General features: G+C 44.8%; 1 protein-coding gene across 1 annotated transcript in view; it reads left to right on the top strand.

The window, feature by feature from the left end:
* CACHD1 (cache domain containing 1) overlaps positions 1-21,515 on the top strand; it is a 248,537-nt gene that overhangs the window by 91,075 nt on the left and 135,947 nt on the right. The window contains exon 4 of the mRNA XM_027873998.1: positions 13,942-14,004. Coding sequence (XP_027729799.1) covers positions 13,942-14,004 — 63 coding nt within the window. The remainder of the gene's footprint in view (positions 1-13,941; positions 14,005-21,515) is intronic.

Below are 21,515 nucleotides of genomic sequence, written 5' to 3'. Positions count from 1 at the left end.
TCTGTCTTGCCTGTCTTTATATCACCTGTGCACATGATGTGGCATGTTCTAATTAGTGAGCTCTCTAGCTATCTCTTTGTCTCTGTCTGTCTTTCTGTCTATCTGCAAACTGGAGATAATAATCCACTCAATATTAATGTCTGCTTAACAGGGTTGTTGTGATTCTAAAACAAGACACAAAGCCTAAAATACAAAGAACTATGGATGTGGATACTGAAACCCTTGACTCAAATTGTGTGACCTTGGCTAAGTCCCTTAACCTCTGGAGACTTTAATTTCATCATCTATAAAATGAGGGGGTGAGAAGGGTTCCTTTGGCAATTTGCCAAAGCCTATAGACTCCTCAAAATCGTGTTATTAATGTTTTCAAATAGGATTATAAAGGAAACCAATTGTATTAAAATGTATTTATTTTATATTTTATTTTACCAGGCAGTTACAGGGAGTCAGAAAGAACTGAGTTTGATTCCTGCCTCAGACACTTACTGGTTGTGTGACCCTAGGCAAGTCACATCACCTTTGTTTGCCTCAGTTTCCTCAACTATGAAGTGAGGATAATAACTGCACCCACTTCTCAGGGTTGTTGTGAGGGTCAAATAAGATATTTGGAAAGTGCTTAGCATAGTTCCTGGAACATAGTAAGCATTATATAAATGTTAGTTATCAGCTGTTTTTATGATTACCAATAGGGGAGAAGAAGAAGGTGCTTTTAGGGCATCATTTGAGAAGAGTCTCAAATTCCCAGAGGCAGAGGTCTAGAGGGAGGGCATGCAGGTTGAGAGGGCCAAGCTGGTCAAAGACCTGGAAGCAGAAAGTGGGCTGCCCTTGCAGGAATGAAGGAAGCTCCAGGGTTTTCTTTCAGAGATGGCCTCCTCCTCCTCCAATAGTACCTGCGCATCCTCATTTCTTTTTTGGAGCGGTGAGTGGAAGCTCCAGGGAAAAGCAGTCAGCCTTTGCTTGGACCAGAAATAGTCCTTGGACAGATTCTAAAGGAATCTCTGGTGAATAGCTCTGCCACAGTTCAGAGCAGCTCAGACACCCCTGGTGAACTTGAAGTATTTCATGGGTTTCTGGCATCTGCTGTTTTTCTAGGACATACTCAGACTTTAAAGAAATGATCATTTCTTTCCCAGGTAGGCTTTTAAAAAAAGTATCCAATGTGGGTGTGAGGAAGCAAAAGCAGGAAAGGAAGGAGCGTCAACCACACCATTTTAGGTAAAGGTGGTGCCAGGGAGAAGAGAAAAAAAATCTGTTTTCAGAGAGAGTATGTTTCCTAAGGAACAAAGAACAGTAACCCCCGTCCGTCCAGACATCAGTCAATCGGTCAATAAATTGGTGTTTATTGAGTCCTGACGTGCGCCAGGCATTGGGCCAAACACCAGAGATATAAAGAAAGGGGGGAAAAAAACAAAAACCAGCCCCTGCCTTCAGAGAGCTCGGAGTCCAGAGGAAGAGGCAAGGTGCATACCGTGACGTACAAAGAGGACAACGCCAGGCTAGATTGGCCATAATTAAAGAGGGAAGGCAGTAAAATGAAGGCTTCAGCTAGAAAGTGGGACTTTGACTGAGACTGGAAGGAACAGCCAAAGAAATCCAGAGCCAGAGATGAGGAGGGAGAGGGATCCAGGCACGGGGGACAGAAAGTGAAAACGCTTGGGGTCCAGAGATGGAGGGTCATGTCTGAGGCCCAGCAAGGAGGACGATATCACTGGAGGCAGCTGATATGTGGGGGAAGACTGATGGACCGCCTTGTTGGTGCAGAATGATAAGATGGGGCATTTATGGGGAAGGGAGTGGTACCCCTCCACCGGAGCCTCCTTTGGCCTGCTAAGCCAAAACCAAGCGTGGATGGGTGTGTCTTTTCTGCAAAAACTTGTGGCCAGGAAGTCTCTTCAGGGTCAAAGGAATGGAAACTTGAGGACGCTGGGAAAGGCATACCTCCACACAATGCATACATTGTTCTTTTACTTCCACTCAGTCTCTGGGAGGCATTAGAAATGCCTTGTTGTATTTGGAACAATGCTTTATGATTTTGAAAGTATTTTCTGCGTACTGTCTCAATTTCAGCCTTACAAACCACCCTGTGAGGTATGTAGGTACTCCTAGGTCCTCACAGGTGTTTTGGGGACAGCTAGGTGGTGCCGTAGTGCACAGAGCGCTGGGCCTGGAGTCAGGAAGATTCATCTTCCTGAGTTCAAATCCAGTCTCAGACACTTAGTAACTGTGGGACCCTGAGCAGGTCACTTCAGCCAGTTTGCTTCAGTTTCCTCATCTGTAAAATAAGCTGGAGAAGGAAACAGCAAACACTTCAGTATCTCTGCTAAGAAAACCCCAAATGGAGTCATGAAGAGTTGGGCATGACTAATGGATGAGAAAACAACAAAAAAACAGGTGTTATTGATGGAAAGGGAACCGGAGACTCTGAAATGAAGGGATTTATCCAACAACAGATGATGCGATATGAGGCATTTTTTGGAGTCAGCGGTACCTGGGTTCAGGTCTGACACTCCGTCCTTCTCTAGATGCCTTTGGGGTTTCAAATGGAGTTCATGGTCTATTTGGAGAGATAGGAACAAAACTTTCCTCGGAATGTTAATGCTGGGAGGGACTTTAGAACACAGAATGTTAGAGTTAAAAGTGTTTTTAGAAGAGGGAATTTCCCTGGACCTCAGTTTCCTCATCTGTAAAATGTAAGATTTGGGCTGATTGCCATCTGAGGTCCCTCAGAACCTTAAATCTGTGATCCTTAAACCCTGAAGTACAATAAGATTTTTTTTTAATGAAAGCTTTCTGAATACGGTACACAGACTTGTCTTGAACAAGAGAGACAGAGAAACTTTGCTATGTCCCCAGCGCCTGATTCTTCTTCCAGCCTCAGCATTCCAGATGCTCCACCTTCTTTTGGTCCGAGAAAGTGCCCGGAGTGTTTCTGGCATTTTAGACACATTTAGAGCATCAGTTCATCTCATGGAGCCTAGGCTCTGCTTACTACTTTTGCCAAGAGTCCTCCCAGTTTAATCATAATAAGGTGGGGCGAAGGGGAGAAAAACTCTTTTGGGGAAATGTCTCTGGGAGCCCCGAAATGAGTTGTCTCTAATTCTCAGTCCTCATGGTTGTTGGAGGGGGGTTTAAAATAACAATGCTTTACTTTTTTTAACCAGTTTGTGCTGGACAGTTTCTGATTTCCTGTGGCTGGTGATAGTGGATCATTTCGCTCCTGTTAGAAATCATTCCTGGCAATAATAAGACCAAAGTCAGGGCTGAATGAGGCCATTAGTGGACTGACAGGTCCATTCTGAGCGACCTAACCGACTGTTAAAGAGTGGAGTCATCTTTCGATTCGAGGAATCAAGCCTGGTTCTTTTTATTTTTTAAAAGTAAAGATTGGGGAGGGGAGGCTTCCAGCATCTCATTAAATTTGCAGTTACTTAACTCTATTAGATAATATGATATTCTGCTATTGCCTTCCATTAAATGTCTAGTCAAAATCTGGCAGTGGGGGTAAATCACCCTCTCTGACCACCTCATTAAACACTCCCGTAATTGCCCCTGTCCCAGGGAGGGCGAATTCTCCTGCCATCTGTTAAGCAGACTCAATTAAATCGTGAGGCTGGTGGAGGGGGTGGGGCTGTGGGGGCAGGGAAGGGATGTGATGCACATGCTCATAATAGGTGGGGAAGGTGGCCATGTGAGCCAGGGTTTTAGTGTTGGCTTGGTTTGGTTGGGTGGTGGGGGCGGGGGGAACAGGGGCCAGGAAATGGGCTCAGCTGCTTTTATGTGTCTGAAGTTCAATTAACTTCCCAGAGGCCTGAAGACCGTGCTTTTTGATGCCAATGGAGGGAGGTTCACAGTGTGCAAAGGAAGGGGCTGCATCTGCTGGCCCTGGGTCTCGTTCAGACTTTGGCAACTCATTACAGTGCTAGCACTTGCACCCAGAAGGCAATGCCAATTTCCCCGATGAAAACCACCCTGGGTTGGAAGATGGTTTGGGAAGCGGAGGGTGGAGTGTATGCCCAGAATGGTGGAAGACCAATTAATATGCAGCCCGAGGGAAGGCTCCAGAGACCTCAGCCGTGGCTGCCTGCTCCATGACTCATCTCAGTCGCTGCAGTCCTGATAGAGTTGGGGTTCTGGGCTGAAGTTAGGATTTATCTTTGACTGAAGGAGCCCCACAAAAGACTTTGGGGTTTTCTTCTGTGCATTCAAAACACATTGGTTTCTTTCTTTTTTTTTTTTTTTTTCCTGAGCCTAGGTCCTCCTATTTTACCCAGGCTGGAAGGCAGTCCAGTGACCAGTCATGGTGAGATCCCATGGCTGGATCGTCACGGCTCCTTTTCTGACCTGGGCTGGTTTGCCCCTCCTTAGGCAGTCCCTCTGCTCCTGGGAGTTCGTCATTTCAATGCCAGACTTAGTGTGGACATTTGATGGGCATTAGCCTTACTCAGAAGCCCTAAGTCCCAGCAATCCACCAACCTCAGTGTCTGTAGTTAATAATAACTAACATTTATATAGCACCAACTGTGTGCCAGGCACTTTTTATAAATATTATCTCATTTGACTTTCACAACAACTCTGGGAGATGGGTGCTATTATTACCATTATTTTACAGATGAGGAAACTGAGTCAAACAGGGTTAAGTGACTTGCCCAGGATCACACAGCTAGTAAGTGTCTGAGGCTGGATTTGAACTCAGGTCTCTCCTGACTGCAAGCCCAGGGCTCTTTTCACTGTACCACCTAGCTGCTAGGCATCCAACACTATGCCTGGCTTCAATTTTATTTCTTAATCAGAAAACATTAACTAAGTTGGTTTTTTTTCCCTCAAGAAATTTTCTTCATCATATCATAGGATCAGGCCACTAGGTGGCGCCATAGTGCACAGGGAGCTGGGCCTGAGGTCAGGAAGATTCATCTTCATGAGTTCAAATCCAGCCTCAGACACTTACTAGCTGTGTGATCCTGGGCAAGTCATTTCACCTTGTTTGCCTCAGTTTCCTCATCTGTAAAATGAGCTGGAGAAGGAAATGAGAAACCACTCCAGTGTCTTTGCCAAGAGCACTCCAAATGAGGTCTTGAAGAGTCAGATGTGACTGAGTAAGAAAGTAACAAATCGCAGGACCATAGAATGAGAGCTGAACGCAGCTCCAGAAGTAATCCAGTCCACCTTACCACCACCACCTTTTTACATATAAGGAAACCGGGTCCCAGGGATGTTGTGACGTGTCCAGCTCAAACAGCTAGGGAGGGTCTGAAGTGCAATTTGAACTCGCCACAAGTCACCATTATTTTTATTCTTGGATATTTAAGGAAATGACTGATGAAATCACATCCATATCTGGTGTCAGCTTGCCACAGTGGGTAGAACAATGAATTTGTAGACAGAAAGACCCTGACTCAAATCCCATCTCGAATGCTTAGCTTTCTTACCCTTCGGAAAATGAATGGCTTCCTTCAGCCTCAGCTTCTTCACCTCTAAAACGGGAATGATAACAGCTGCAGCCTCAGATGCACAGGGTTGCTTGCTCGAAGGAGCTTAATTTAATTATGTAAATTTGTAAGTTACAAAGCTCTATGTAAATGTCCTTGTTATTATTCTTTCAAACATATTGTTGTTGCTTGAATCCCCTAAATAGAACTGTGTTCCAAGATGCGAGGAAAGGTCAGTTTGGGGTTGGGGTTTGCCCCGTTCTCACGAGTCATGGGAAAAAGAATTCCTTCTTGAATTTTGTCCTTTGACGCTTGGGAAAATCCTTTGATGTAAATAGAAATTGACCAGTGTTGCTGACGGATTCACTTAAAAAATTTCTTCCAATTTCTTCCAATCCCCAGCACAATGTGGTAGAAAGACCTGGGTTTGAGGCCAAGGGGCTTCCTGGCTCTTCCCCTCACTACCTGTGACCTCGAGTAAATCATTAAACCTCTCCCGGCTTCAATTTCCTCAGCCGAAAAATGAGAAGGCTCAAATTAACTAGATGGCTTTCAAGACCCCTTTCAGCTCTTAGCCTAAGGTCTCTGGATCTAATGCAGCAACTATTAAGCACCTACTAGGGTACTGTGATATTCAGCAAAGACACAAAGATTATAGGGAAAAAAACTGGTCCCTGCCCTCCAGTATCTTATATTCATTCAGAAAAACAGACTTGAATATCACATGCACACGCAGGAACACAGGCACGTGCATGTAGGTATTTAACTTCTTCTTGCCCTGTAAGACAACATATTAGTATTTTAAAAATATTTACATTGAGCTTTTAACTTAGAAGACTAACCATCTGGGGGTTTCGATTGTAGCAATGTGTGGTTGTGTATGTGTGTGGACTCCATTTACAATCCCAGGGACTTGTAAACTGATTTACTGCTGGCTTTCCCAAGGCAGTGTTTGAATTAAAGAGTTCAGATTTCTGAAATTCCTTTGGTCCTCAAGGGGTGGGGATAAGAGAGAGTGACAGGCTGAAGCTGAGGAGAAGAAACGGGTCTGACTTTTTCTAGAATCCCCATGTCCCAGTAACTGTAAGCCTCTGTGCATTTTATCCCCAAAGGTAAAGTACCCCATGGGTCATCCTCTCAGACTTTTCTGGTATTGGCTCATCCTACTGATATTTCAGATCCCTCGTTCACACGATTCTCTCCTTTGGAGACCTCATAAAGACCTGACACTTTTGGGTGGTCAGAGTGCCAGCCCAGTGCCTTGGGACTTCCTGGCCAGCATTTTCAGTTTCTTTGTTTTTTAAACGGGCTGGCCTTCTGTCACTTTCACAGTTTTATGCAACAGACAGAAAGACTAGCTTCAATTCATAGCTTTTAAATATCTGTAATGCAGGTCAGGTGCGGTGATCTCATCAGCTCCCTCGGATTTCATTGCCATCTCTATGTTGATGATTCTCAAATCTACCTTTCCTGACCCAAACTGTCTGCCGACCTCCAATCTCACTTCTCCAGCTGCCTTTCAGATGTCTCAAATGAAATGTCCAGTAGACATCTCCAACTCATTGTCTTTCTTGCTAAACCTTGTTAAACCTTTCCCCCTCCTCCTACCTTTCCTATTACTCTAGAGGACCACACCACCCTCTCTGCCCCTCAGGATCCCAACCTAAGAGTCATCCTGGATTCCTCATTCTCTCTCACCGCATCCCATCCGATATGGTGCCAGGTCCTGTCAATTTTACCTTCATAACATCTCTCTAATACTCCCCCTTCTCTCCTCTGACACTTCCACCGCACACCTGGATTATTGAAATACTTGCTGGTGGGTCTGCCCGCCTCAGGGACCAAAGTGATTTGGTCCCTGAGTGCAGTCTGACAATACCACCCCCTCCCCAACTCAATAAACTTCGGTGGCTCCCTGTCACCTCCAGGATCAAATAGAAAATCCTCTGTTTGGAATTTAAAGCCCTTTATGACATCCCTACCCCCACTCCCTACACATCTTTCCAATTTTCTTATGCCTTATTCCACACCACGTACTCTTTGATCCAGTGATACTGGCCAGGAACAAGACATTCCATCTCTCTGCTCCGGAGCATTTTAAGTCCCAACTAAACTCCTGCCTTCTGTAGGAAGCCTTGCCTTCCTTAATCCCAGTGCTTTCTTTCCCTCTGTTAATCATTTCCTATTTATCTTGTATGGAGTTTGCTTTGTATTTAGTTGTTGGCTTGCTGTCTCCCACATTCGATTTTGAGCTCCTCGAGGGCAGGGACTGGCTTTTGCCTCTTTTTGTAACCCCAGGGCTTAGCACAGTACCTGGCACACAGTAGGCACTTAGCAAACGTTTATCGATTGATGGATCAAGTAGCCAAGGCCAGTGCTCATGTTCAGAGAGTAATAAACAATCCCTAGATTTTTGGTATCTGGCCAACAGCAGAGTGTCACCTTTCATCCTGGGTAAGGGAGGTGAGACTCCAGGTTGGGTGAGAGGATTCATGGTGCTGTGGAATAGGATTTGGAATTAGAAACCTGGGTTCAGATCCCAGCTCTTGCTGCTTGTCATCTGGATGGCCTTGAGCAAGTCACCTTGGGCTGCCATTTTCCTGTTCTGAAAATGAAGGGGCTGATTACCTCTGAGGTGACTTTGAGCTCAGAGTGGGGCTTCTTAGCCTTCTTGGGTCTTTGGACAGTGCTCAGAATCATATTTTAAAACGCATAAAATAAAATGTGTGGGGTTACAAAGGAAACCAATTATATTAAAAGACAGTTAACACAATATTAAACAAACAAGTTCCCAGACCCAAGGCTGGGACCCCATGTTCTAGAGGCTAAGGTCCTTCGTGTTGAGTCTGATAGAGTGTAAGCTCCCTGAGGGCAGACACTCCAAAAGTCACTTTTGTTGTTCTCCCTCTGGCCCTTAAAGGATGTGCTGTACAAGTTGATCCTTTCCAGTTGTGCAGACTTTGCATGACTGGGGTGTCTTCTTGGCAAAGACACTGGAGTGCTTCGCCATTTCCTTCTCCTTGGAGAAGGATATTGTACACAGTAAGTGATTAATAAGAGCTTGTTGAGTTGGATAGAATTATAATGCCTCCCTAGATAAAGGTCCCATTTAGAACTTAAGATGGCCCATTTATCACCAGCCAGCTGTGGCTCAGTAAATGCTAATGAGAACATTGGCCCTGCCCACCGAAGAATCCCTATCTCCCCTGGGTCAACGGCCCTCCTTCCGTGTTGGGAATGTGTGCGCTGTGGTGCCCACGCCCTCATCCACCTCCGTGGGTGCTAGAGGCTCTGGGCCTTTTTTGTGTCCTGGATCCTTTCGGCAATCAGTGTGGTGAAGCCTCCAGACCTCTGCTCAGGAGCATCTTCTTACGTGCCTAAAATAAAATGCACAGGATTACAAAGGCAGCCAATGATGTGGAAATTTAGACGTAGTTTTCCCCCAGGTTTCTGCCCCCTGAAGATTCTCCACAGTCCTGTGGACCCCAGGCTAAGAACCCTGTTGTAGAGGATCCTTGGTCACATATGACTTAGACTAGATGTCTTTCTGGTTCTTTCTTGTGCTGAAATTCAATTTCTCACTGAGAGATGGATTCTATCCTTTGCACTGGGGAGCAGAAGTGAGGGTGGGGGAGGGTGTTAGCTTCAATTCACAAAAAGAAGAGAATATTTTCTCTCTCTCTGTTTCTCTGTTCCTTTCTGTCTCTCTCTGTGTCTCTGTCTCTGTCTCCCTCCCTCTCCCTCTCTCTCTCCCTCTCTTTTTCTGTCTCTCTCTGTCTCTCTCTTCCCTCCCTTCCTCTCTCTCTTTCTCTCTCTCTCTCCCTCTCCTCTGTTTGCCTCTCTCTCTCCTCTCTCCACTGCTGTGGGGTCAGAGGTCCTGGGTCCAAAGCCCACCTCTGATGTGGATGATCAGTGGGACCCCAGGCAAGCTAGCTCTCTAGTTTTCCTGGGTTTTCCATTCTGTCATCCCCCAAATGAAGGGATTGGTCCCTTCCAGCTTAACCCGCAGTTGACCCAACATCCAGTATGCTTGCCACTAAAAAGATGGGCTAACTATTATTATTAAATGTACTTTAAAATGTTTCAGAGAGGCGAGAGGCGGTGTGTGTCCCAGTGGGCAGGACTCAGGGGGACTTGTCTGGCTTTACCTCCTCACTGGCTCTGGCATCAGCTCCTGGCTTCTAATGCCCCATCTCATACCTACCACCTGTGTGACTCTGGGCTCACCTTTTGGAGCCTCACTTCTATCGGATGGGGTTGTATGACTTTGAGTGAGTCACTTTATCCTTTCTAAACTTCAGGCAATTCTCTAGGATTTAGCCACCAATTCAGAGCTCACTGTGATCCATACTGGGAATGCCTTCTAGTAATCCTCTGGGGAAATGAGAGATGTTTTGTGTATTCCCAAGTATGCAAGTAATTAGAAGAATCAAAAATTTGGGGGTTTAAAGGGGGGGAGCCAGCTTAGCTTAAGCATTGCCATTTTGACAATTCTGCTCCTTACTGGGTTACAGGCACTGGGCTCAGCCCTGAGGCTTGGCATGAAAGTCCTTGCCCTCTGGGAGCTTACATTCTAATGAGGGAAGCGAGCACAGAAAAGGTGTGGGAAAGCAGGAGAACATGGGGTGACATGCTGAGGACACTGTAGAAAGCACAGGGATCAGTAATCATGGATTCAGAGACATGAGGGGGAGGCAGGACATAGCCATGATCTCGTCCAAAGCCCACACCCTGTCATAGATAGAGAAACCAAAGCCTAGGAATGGAAAGTGACTTACCCAAGATTGGATGGCTAAAAAAGAAAAAAAAAGTTGTCAAGCTAACACTGGAGCTGAGGGTTTCCTGAGTGTGTTTCACTTTGTCAGAAATTGGGTAACTAGGTGGCACCATAGTGGATAGAGCTCTGGGCTTGGAACCAGAAAGACCTGGACTCAGACACTGACTAGCTGTGTGACCCTGGACAAGTCACTTAACCCTGTCTGCCTCAGTTTCCTTATCTGTAAAATGAGCTAGAGAAGGAGATGGCAAACCACTCCAATATCTTTTCCAAGAAAACCCCACTGGGGTCACAAAGAGTCAGACAACAACTGAAACTACTGAACAAGAAAAATCAGTTCTGTGCTTCTAACATCGGGATCTTCAAAACCAATCCTGCTCACCTTCGAGGGATGGTGGGAGAATCAAATGAGATAACATCTATAAAACTCTTTGAAAACTTAAGAGTGATATATAAATGTCATCTCTTATCATTTTATGATTCACCACTGAGTCAGAACATCTGAGTTTAAATCTCAGTTCTGTAACTGACTACACCTGTGTAACTTTGAGCAAGTCACTCACCCTCTCTATGCCTCAGTTTCTTCATCTGTAAAATGGGGAAGGGGGTTGAACAAGGTGACCACTAAGATTCCTTAAAGCTCGAAATCTCATGAGTCCATGAACCACCCTTTAATCCATCTTTCTGTCTTTTTTTTTTTTAACTCTGATAGAAAGTTTTCTTTCCTGAGCTCCTTGGGCTTCTTACATCTGAAAAGTGTTTTTGTTGCCCTCGCCTTAGATTGCTAAGCACTTAATGAACGTGGCACTTCTCCTCGACCACAACTATAGGTGTGTCCAGGACACTGGGCAGTTGTCCCAGGTACTGATGAATACTTGGCAGGTGGGGAAAGAGGACAAAGGGAATTTTGGTGAATGACTCCAGGTCTGACACCAGACTGTTCTGGGGTGATCTGTGGACTCTTGAAGGTGTTGACTTAAGTTGGAAGACTGCTTCCTTTTCCCCTCTGCCAACTTCCCCATATAATAATAGTAATAGTAACTACAACAGCAACAGTAAGCTGGCAATCATCTTGCTGGGCCTGTGAATTCATCAGCCTGAGTCTTCCTCGTATTGGCGCAGACCTGCTACTCACTTGTGACTTTGAGCCTGAGAGAGAGTCGCCGAGGCACTGAGACCTGGCCAGGCTCACCCAGCCAGCACATACCAGAGGCTGGACGTTAAACCAGGATTTCCTCATTTCAAGGCCAGCTCCTTTGTCCATGATGCCAAACTGCCTCTCAGACACTATTCATTCTGATACCTTGGCACCTCAGAATTTATCTCTGTAAGGTCTTCACAACCTGACACGTTCAGCCTTGTTTTGAGCTCTGCCTGATCCCTCATCTTCAGATGACCATGTGCCCCCCACTACTTTCTGTTTTGCTTAGCCCCGAAGCATGAGGAGAAGGCAGCCAGGTGGCGAGGTGAATAGACGGATGCACTTGGAGTGAGAAAGACCGAGTTCAAATCCTGCTTCAGACCCTTACTGACTGTGTGATTATGGACAAACTGCTTATAATTTCTGGCAGTTTAAGTGTCTTTCGTAAAATGGGCATAATTACAGCACCCGCCTCATAGGACTGTGAGGAAAGTCCCCTGCACACCTATACAAATAGGAGTTGTTATTAGAGGGAAATCATGATATGTCACAAGGGACCTTGAAACTCTTCCTTTTATAGAGAAAGGAGCAAGCCCAGAGAGATGCAGTGATTTCCCCAGCATCACACAGGGAGCCTCTTTGTTACCAGCACTACTCTTGGGGCCAAGCAGGACAACTCTGACCTCTTTTTAGGCATGACAACCCTTCATTTCAGATACCTTTCGAAACAGATTCCCTCCAAAGTTAGAGGAGCATAGATTTAGAGCAGGCTGGGACCTTGGAAGTCACCCAGTACAACGGTATCCAGCTCAAATGGAAATGAAAACTACAAATCAACAATATCTATGTCATATTGTACTTTTATTAATTTTGTTAAACATTTCCCAATTACATTTTGATCAGCTTTCTGAGGCATTTTGCTGCAGCCCTGGATGCCTCTGATCTAGTCCAACTTCCTTAATTAAACATGAGACAACAGATCCAGAGAATTGAAGTCACTTGGTCAATAAGTAGCCGAGCCAGAATCTGAACCCAGACCCATCAACTCCAAATCTGGCTCTCTTTCCACTATAGGAAACTGCTCCAACTTTTATAAATCTCTGATCAGAAAGGAAAGAACATTAGCTTTGGAGTCAAAAGACCTGAGTTCAAATCCTGGCTCTTACTGCCAGTGGGATGTTGGGCAAATCACTTAATTTTTCTGGATCTCAATTTTCTTACCTGGAAAATGTTGCAATTAGACCAGACAATCTCTGAAGGCCCTTTTAGCTACAGAACCAAGGGTGTGCTGGCAAATGTTTAACAACTGGCTCTCTGGAAAATGCTTATATGACACACTTTGAAGTTTAATCAGAATTATTAATATTTTCTCCATCATTTTCTTAAGTCTTAACAAAATAATAAGTCAAGTTCTGATTTGTAGCCTTTGCCAATTTCTGAGGCGTAAATGCTTATGCTGAAAATTTAACAATAGGCTCTTTCGAGATGGAGTAAGCTGACTATAGCAAATCACTGTCTAGATATTTGATGGTTCCATGATACTTTCAAGTTGCACATCTGTGACCCTGTGATTCATAAGTCTTTTCTTGGATCAGGCAGGAACAGACACAAACACATGATGATATATAATACATATATATATAAGTGTTATTCATACACACGAGAGGAGAGAGAGAGAGAGAGAGAGAGAGAGAGAGAGAGAGAGAGAGAGAGGATTAGGACCCAGAAAGACCTAAGTTCCAATCTCATCTCAGACCCTAGCTGTGTGATCCTATCCAAGGCAGGCCACTTAACAGTCAGAGCCTCAGTTTCCTCAACTGTAAAATGGGTGTAATGCCACCTGTAGTACCTAGGTCCCAGTTGTGGTGCTTAAATGACGTATAGACTCTTTAAGGCTTGAAGCTTTCTGTTAATGTCACATTTATTTCGGGAGTGAAGCTTTCAGTATGCCCAGTTTGGGCTAGGAGGGAGAGAGTGAGTGGTTAATGAGAAGAAGGGCAGAAGAAGGTGTGGGCCAGGAAGGCAGTGGCTCCCGCCGGGTGGGGACGGGCAAGGCAGGGACATGAGGGAGCATGGAAAGAATCTTGTGGAGAGGCTTCTTTCACTCAGTGTGACTGTCTGTAAACAATTATAGCCATGAAGTATAGTCAACACCAAAATGAGAAACATGATGGGTTGAGATCAGCCCATGAGGACAGAATAGCAGAAGTGCTGGAAATCCGTAATCAAGTACATTTTTGAAAATGAAAACTATCCTGTAACATCTGGTTTACTTTACTATAACTGTGTGTGTGTTGCGTGTGCTTGTGGGGGGATACACACACACACGTGTGTCTGTTGTGTGTGTGTGTATGTGTGTGTGTGTGCATGTCCCCCTGTGTGTGTTGCTTTCATGAGCATGATTGACTCTGGTTGAAATGTGGATTTCTCTCTATTTGTACAAAATTTCAGAGTTTCAATCTGAAATATTTTTTTTCCTGTCTTATTCTATTTGTTCCATAAACAACACCTCTCCTGCCTCCCGCCTCCCTATGGAAACGTTTGGATGTCACATCTGGAAATTTGAATTCCTAAATTTCTTTCTTCTTCCATTGCAGCGCATATTCAACTCTTTTGTGTACACGGAGAAGATCTCAAATGGAGAGAGTGAGGTCCAGCAGGTAAGCGGACATTGCAAATAAACCCATCTCTCCTCCCTCTCTTCTTTCATGGGGAAGTAAATCTTTGTTCTTGGGGGCTATCTTGCTTTGGAATTTCATTAGCACTCTGCTACACTCATTTCTTTTAAATTTTTTTTTTGTTAATATCTGATGTTGTTTTACATCATTAACTGTTCTCGATGAGTCCCTCCCCCTCCCGAAAGCCATTCTTTATAACAGAAGAGGAAATAAAAAATAGTTTCAGCCAAAGTAGCCAACATGTCAGAAGTCTGTTATATGCTCTATTCCACACCCCCAGTCCCCCACTTGTTCAGTGAAGCCAGAGCCGCGCCTTCTTCTCTCTTTTCTTTTGATCTGAGATTGTCCTTCTTCCTTTCCCAGCATTCCTTTCTGAATATGCAGTTTTGCCATTCTTCCCGTCGCGTGTCGCATTGTTGTCATGGTGTGTATTTATTGGCTTCCAGGTTCTTCTTTAGTTTTGCATCAATTCAGAGAAGTCTTTCCCTGCTTCTCTGTGCTCATCATTTCTCACAGCAGAGGAAGATTCCATTGTGTTATGTACCACAGTTCTATTTTTTTAACCATTCCCCAACTGATGAGCAACTAATACGTTTCTAGTTCTTTGGTACCACAAAAAGTACTGCCGTGACAATCGTGGTGTATTGGGGCCTTTCTTTTTGGCCATTTGCTAGATTAGCAATGGAATCTCTGGAGCGAAGAGTAGAGACATTTGAGCCACTTTGTTTGCGTAATTCCAAATTGCTTTCCCGAATGGTAGGAACTATGCACAGCTCTGTCTGCAGGGCTGCATAAATTTCATGCAGATATCTGAGAACTGAAGTAGGAGAACCTAGTTTCAGGCTTCAGATTTTAGCCATGTGTCCCTGGCCAAGTCACTTAACCTCTCTGAATCTTACCTGTGAAAAATGGGAGAAATAGCACCTCTCCCTCTCAGTTTCTTCCCTTTCTTCCCCTGACACAATTTCAAACGGCAATGTGGGGTCTGAGATGGGCTCTTTATCGGAGTCTGTAGAGCTGGGGTTTTTAATATTTTCTAATCATGGCTCTCTTTGATGGTGTCTGGTGGAGCCTTCTCAGAATCATGTTTTAAAATGCATAAAATATAAATGATTATGAAGGAAACTGATATAATTATTTCTTGAAAAGCAAGCAATCAAAAAAAAAAGGTCTACAGAATGCTTACCTTAAAGTTTCTTCAAAATAATTTCCTTTGAAATGAGATTTGTGGAAGAGTCATTTTGCTGAAGGTGCCCGTGACAAGCCGATCCGTCAATGAAATCGATGTTAGAGGGTTCTAGATTTCACCGTCGCCGTAGCGGATGGCTCAGTTACTGGATAGGCTGGGTGCTGAGGAAAGAGTGCTGGCTTTGGCATCGGAAAACCTGAGTCCTGCCTCTTGATTCTGTCCTTCCTTGGGTTGGGTGACTTGGGCAAGGCCTCTGTGTTTTGGAGAGTGGCTGAGGTTTCAGTTGAGATGCTTTTTTCCTTCCTTCTGTTAGCCGGTCTGGTAGCCTGGTTTGATCTCCCTCCTCTGGGGATAACGTGGGCTTCCGCTCTTCAGAGCCCTTTTCACCCTGAGGGGGAGAGCTGACTTCAGTGTCCTACTTAAGTGGACAATAAATCTGAGCTGGTAGTAAGAGCTGCCGGATTGTGATACCAGAGAATTTGACCTGCCAAATAGAACATTTCAAGATTTTTGGAGCTGAACGTAAAACTTTCTGTTAATGTAGATTATGCTTTAAAAAACAAACCAGAAATGTGGGGCCCTAATTACCTGACGGGGCGTCTTACATTTTTCATTATTTGAGTTGAGGAGGAATCGTGCTGCCAAGGAAACCATGGCAACCATGTTGGGAAAACAAAAATTGTGCAAGTATCTACGGAGACCCAACCTTCTCTTAGACTCCATTCCAGAATATGTGTGTGTGTGTGTGTGTGTGTGTAGGTGTGAGATAGGAAGACAGAGGCTGAGACAAAGACAGGGCATATGAATCCAGAAAGTCGAATATTGGATGAACTCTTTCTCAAGTTAGGGAAGCATAGCATGATGGGTAGAAGGCCTTAGAATCAAGTCACGGTACAATGGGATTTAGAACTGGAAGACACTTTTTGGTTGTGTACAACTCTCTGTGACCCCATTTGGGGTTTTCTTGGCAAAGATACTGGAGTAGTTTGCCATTTCTTTTTTCAACTCATTTTAGAGATGAGGAAACTGAGGTAGACAGCTTAAGTGACTTGCCCAGGGTCACCCAGCTAGTAAGTGTCTGAGGCAGAATTTGAACTCGTGAAGATGAGTCTTCCTGACTCCAGTCCTGGAGCTCTGGAAGAGACTTGAGAATTCATTATTGCAACAAAACCTTCCATTTAACAGATGCTGAAATTGAGGCCCAAAGAAGATCATAGGGCCATCATTTTAGAGCTGAAAGGCACTTTGGGGGCCACCTAATAGATGAGGAAACAAGGAGGTAGTTTAATGAGTTACCCAAAGTCACACAGGTAACAAACACCCAAGGCAAGATTTGAACACATGCCCTCTGACTACAGAATTCGGGCTTTTTCCATTATACCATTGTGTTTGCCTTAAGGGACTTGCCCGAAGCCCCATTAGTAAGCTGTAGAACTGGAATTCAGAACCAAGTCTTTTGACTCCCAGGTCCTAGGTTCAAGTCCTGACTCTAATACATACTAGCTGAATGACCATCATTATATTGGGAGGAGATAGATTTGGAATAGGAAGACCTGGGTTCAGATCTGCTCTTCAGCCACCTCCTTCTGTGACTTTAAACAAATCCAGATCTAACCTTAACCTCTCTGGGCCTCAATTTCCTTAACTGCAAAAGGAAAGATTTGAACTAAATGACTTCAAAAGTGCCTTTCCTCTCTAAAATATGGGATTTAATGATCCTCAGTCACTCACCCTGCCAGTGCCCCAGTCAGCTGTGTAAGACAGGTGAAGAACAGTACCTGTCTAAGGCAGGGAAAGAGGGGGAGCAAATCTTCGCCAGTGGAGGAGGTTTCCGCACTGGGAGTTCTTCACATTGATGCAATCCACACTTCAGTAGGGAAGGGAAGGAAATACGCGTTTATTAAATGTCCGCTTTGTACTAAGCACTTTACAAGTCATTTACTAATGACCCAGAGAAAGAGTTCCATTCCCTAAACCAAAAAGTAAATGGTTTAACAAGAAATTTAGTTCCATTCAATAGGCATGTATTAAGTGCTTACTATGTGCCAAACTGGGATTCTGGGAACACAAATATAAAAATGAAAATAGTTCCTGCCCTTGGGCAGCTTTTATTCTGCTGGGGAAAAACAGTGTGTACACAGAGAATTATAAGCAAAACATGAAAGTATCTACAAAGTATTTGGAAGGAGTTGAGGGAGAAGGGTTCCAGGAGAATGACCACGAAGAAAAGGAGCTGGGTTGGTGGTGAACCTCCATGTTCTAAGGGCCTTGTGGTCGGTTTTCTAAAAGGATCATAATTGCCTTGGGTGTTATTGCTGAGGAGTTAGATTTGATTTCCCAGAAAGGCTCTGGTAATTGCTGGTCCCAATTATTTGCCCAGGGAGAGAGCCAGCACGTTTTCGTAATTAATACAATGTTTCATGAGCCATTGGATGGCTGACAGACGCTCAAACTTCCTGTGTCTACCCTGGTTTCTTTTCAGTTGCTGAATGCCCCTGATTTCTGGATTCCCAAGTCAGCACATCTAGTCTCTTTGTCACGGCTTCTTTGCTTTTCTTGTGTCCTGGACCCCTGTGGTAGGCTGGTAACACCCATTCTCAGAATTATGTTTTTAACTGCATAAAACAAAGTCAATAATATTACCAAAAACCCAATTATTGAAATAGTTTTCAAAATTTTAGGAAAAATATTCACAGACTCCAGGTTAAGAACTCATGCTTTAAATCTATGATGGGAATTCAATGACTGCCCATTAGGTCCCCTTGCCTTTCTCTCCCTCCTATTTCAGGTTTCTTGTGTAGCTGAGGATAGGCTCCTGGTCCACATCTAGTCTCTGGCTTCCTGTCTAATGCAGACTAATCTCTAGCTGGTCTATGTTATGGACACCTTTTGTCTCTTTTCCACTCAAGGACAGATCCATGACCTCCTGTCTATTCTCCAGGCAGAGTGTATGCGGTGTTCAGGGAGGACTAGTACCTCTGGGATGAGGGCTAGCCAAAGCCTTTTCAGGGCTGCTCATCCGCTTTGGGTGTCCATCTGCCACTCAACTCACCTGTGGCTCCAGGAAGCTGTAGCAGCAGCCACACCCCCGTAAAACTGTCTGGGCAGACAGGCTCAACCAGGCTGAGGGTAACCGAAAGCCTCAAACCTGTTGGTGATAGGGGGATGTCTATCCCACGCATGTGAAGACCTCTCCCAGCAGAATGGGTGGATGAAAACAGTTTGTTCCAACAGCCGTGAAGGCGGCTGAAGCAGGTGCTGTGGGGTGCTTAGAGCTTGGTCAGACATCGAAGACACCAAGGTCATCCATTACATCCTGGGCCACTGCAGTCAAAGTGGTAAAATGGTTCTAGAACAGAGAGTAAGGCCAACAGTTTTGTGCAACTCTGCCTCACTTCAATCCAATTCACTCACGTGTCAAGACATCACCCTATGATGTCATTGGTCCTCTTCCAAAATGAAGGATGAACAACATTCTCCAGACAGATCCCTTGACTTCTCCTGGCTTTCTGGCCCCCTGTCTCTGTGAAGCCAAGTCCCTGGCTGTCTGTTGACTACAGGAAACATTCTTGGGATCCTTTCCAGTTGGAGAGAGATTCCTGACCTTCGGCCCCTTCCACACCTCCTTAGACCTGACTTCCTCACTTGTCTCCCTGGTAAACGTTGTTTAGCTCACTTGGTGGCTTTACCCAGCTCTCTGAGGTCTGGGATTTCATCAGTGCTCCCTCAATGGAATCAATGCTTGGAGACTGTGTTTTCATGAGCTGCAGGGCTGTCCAGTGTTAGGAATGCCGGAGGCAGAGGTCCTGAGCAAAGATCAGATAAGACAGTCCATGTAAAGTGCTTTGCAGACCTTAAAGCACTGTGTAAATGGTAGGGCAGCTAGATGGCGCCATCGTGCACAAAGCGCCTGTCCTGGAGTCAGGAAGCCTCATCTTTGTGAGTTCAAATCTGGCTTAGCTGTGTGACCCTGGGCAAGTCACTTCACCCTGTTTGCCCCAGTTTCGTCATCTGCGAAATGAGATGGAGAAGGAAATGGCAAACCTGGAGTGGTATCTTTGCCAAGAAAACCCTAAATGTGGTCACAGAGAGTCAGACACAACTGAAAAATGGTTTAACAACAAAAAAGGTGGTGGTGGTAGTAGTAGTAGTAGTAGTAGTAGTAGTAGTAGTAGTAGTAGTAGTAGCTGTTGTTGTTGTTGTTATCCTGCCTCTGTACCTTAACTGCCACTGTGCCCACCTTGGACAAGTTCTTTCACCTAAGACTCAGTTTCCTCAGATGTAAAATGAGGGAGTTGAACTAGATGACCTCAGGTCTCTTTTGGTCTTAGATCTATTATGACTCTATATGGTAGAAAAAATTCCTGAGCTAGTAGGTAGCCAACTTTCTGGTGATGAGTCTCTCTCTCTCTCTCTCTCTCCCTCTCTCTCTCTCTCTCCCTCTCTCTATCTCTCTCTCCCTTTCTCTCTCTTGTATATATATATTTCTCTCTCCTCTCTCTTCTCTCTCTCATTTTATTCTTCAATTAACATGCATTAATTTTATCCCCTTTAGCCTCCTCCCATTTTAAGAGAAAAAAAAGAGAAACAACAATTCACAGTTGAGCACAAACAACTTCCCGCATTGCCCATGTCCCAAACCAGTCTCATGCGCCATCTTGAACCTGTCACCTCACACGCTTCCTTCATCATTGTCTCTGGGATCGAAGGTGGTCATTGAACTGATCAGAGTTCTGACGTCATTAAAAGTTGTCTTTGTGACGTTGTCGTTATTGTATAAATTGTTCTGTGGGTTCTGCTCAGTTCATTCTGCGTCACTTCTTACTAGTCTTCTTGCAGTTCCCTGAACCCATCCTTTTAGTCACCAAGGCAGTTAGAGGAAGCAGTGGGTAGAGCCCTGGGCCTGAAGTTAGGAAAACCTGAATTCAAATCTAGCCTCAGACACTTAGCAGCTGTGTATTCCTGGACAAGTCATTTAATCTCTGTCTGTGTCACTTTCTTCAGCTGTAAGATGAAGGTAATAATAACACCTTCCTCTCAAGGGTATTCTGAGGATTAAATGAGATATTTGTAAAGCCTTTGACACAGTGTCTAGAACATAGTAGGTGCTCAGTAAATGTTCGCTTCCTCCTTCAGCATAAAAATATTCCAATGTACCATAATTCATTTGGCCATTCCCTAAATGATGGGCACCCCCAATAATTTCCAGTTCTTTGCAACCATAAAAAAGAACTTCTATAAACATTTTTGCACGTAGACATCCTTTTCTTCTTCTTGAATCTCTTTGGGGCCTCGGCCTAGAAGACAAGCTTCTTCTCCATCACTGGCCTGACTCACTGAGTTGGAAGGAATGGATGTCAGAGGCAGCCTACCTAGAGCAAAAATCCTCCCTGTGCTGTCCCAGGTGAAGACTTACCAGCTGATAGGACCTGTCAGAGCTTACACTCAGGGTTTCAACAGCCCAAGGTCACCTCCCCAAGCCTCTAGGGGGGACCTCCTCTGGTGCAGGGTTGGGACCTTCTGAAGGTCTTTTGAAGTATTTAGCCCCTGCGGCCAGGCTGGGTGTCCTGCTGAAGCTCAGGCTTCTGCTCTTCTGCTCTCTGCTGGTCACTAGGAGACGGAGGAGAGACAAGGAAGGAAGGCCCGGTCTGCTAGAACACAACCTTCCACCTCTGCCTGAGAGGAACTGTTTATTCCGGACCCTACTGATCTTCCAGACTGGAAAGACATTTGGACGAGGCAGAGCTCAAATTTACCTTCAGAGCCCAAGTGAGACGAGGGCACTGCCAAGAGATTGGAGAATGGAAACACAGCTTCCTGGCGATCTCCTAACTCCTTCAGAGAGCGAGGTTTTATTTTATTTTTTAAAGGTAGCCTCTAGCACTTTGGAGGTAGCTGCTCACACACAAACATCTGATATGCTCATTACGAATAAGTCTTATCTACTCAGTAAAGCACCTGCCCTGGGTCCTCGAGTAGATGAGGTTTTATTATGCAAGTCCCTACTTAGCCAGACTTGGGTGCAGAGTACAACTCACACACTGCTCTTCCCCCTCCTCAAAGTAAAGAAGGTTCTCTGTAAAGTTGATGTTGGCAGGGTGTTGGGTTTTGTTTGAGGGATTTTGGGGTCATGTTTCTGATAGAGCAGGGCAATGTGTATACACAGAGAGACAGACAGACAAAGACAGAAAGAGATAGATAGATGATGGATGGATAGACAGATGGAAACAAATAGGTAGATGGGTAGATAGAGAGAGAGAGAAAGATAGATAGAGATAGATAGAGAGATAGATGGATAGATAGA

Source organism: Vombatus ursinus, unplaced genomic scaffold, assembly GCF_900497805.2.
Source record: "Vombatus ursinus unplaced genomic scaffold, bare-nosed wombat genome assembly UNPS02014804.1, whole genome shotgun sequence".
NCBI lineage: Eukaryota > Metazoa > Chordata > Mammalia > Diprotodontia > Vombatidae > Vombatus > Vombatus ursinus.
This window is presented reverse-complemented; position numbering and strand designations above follow the sequence as displayed.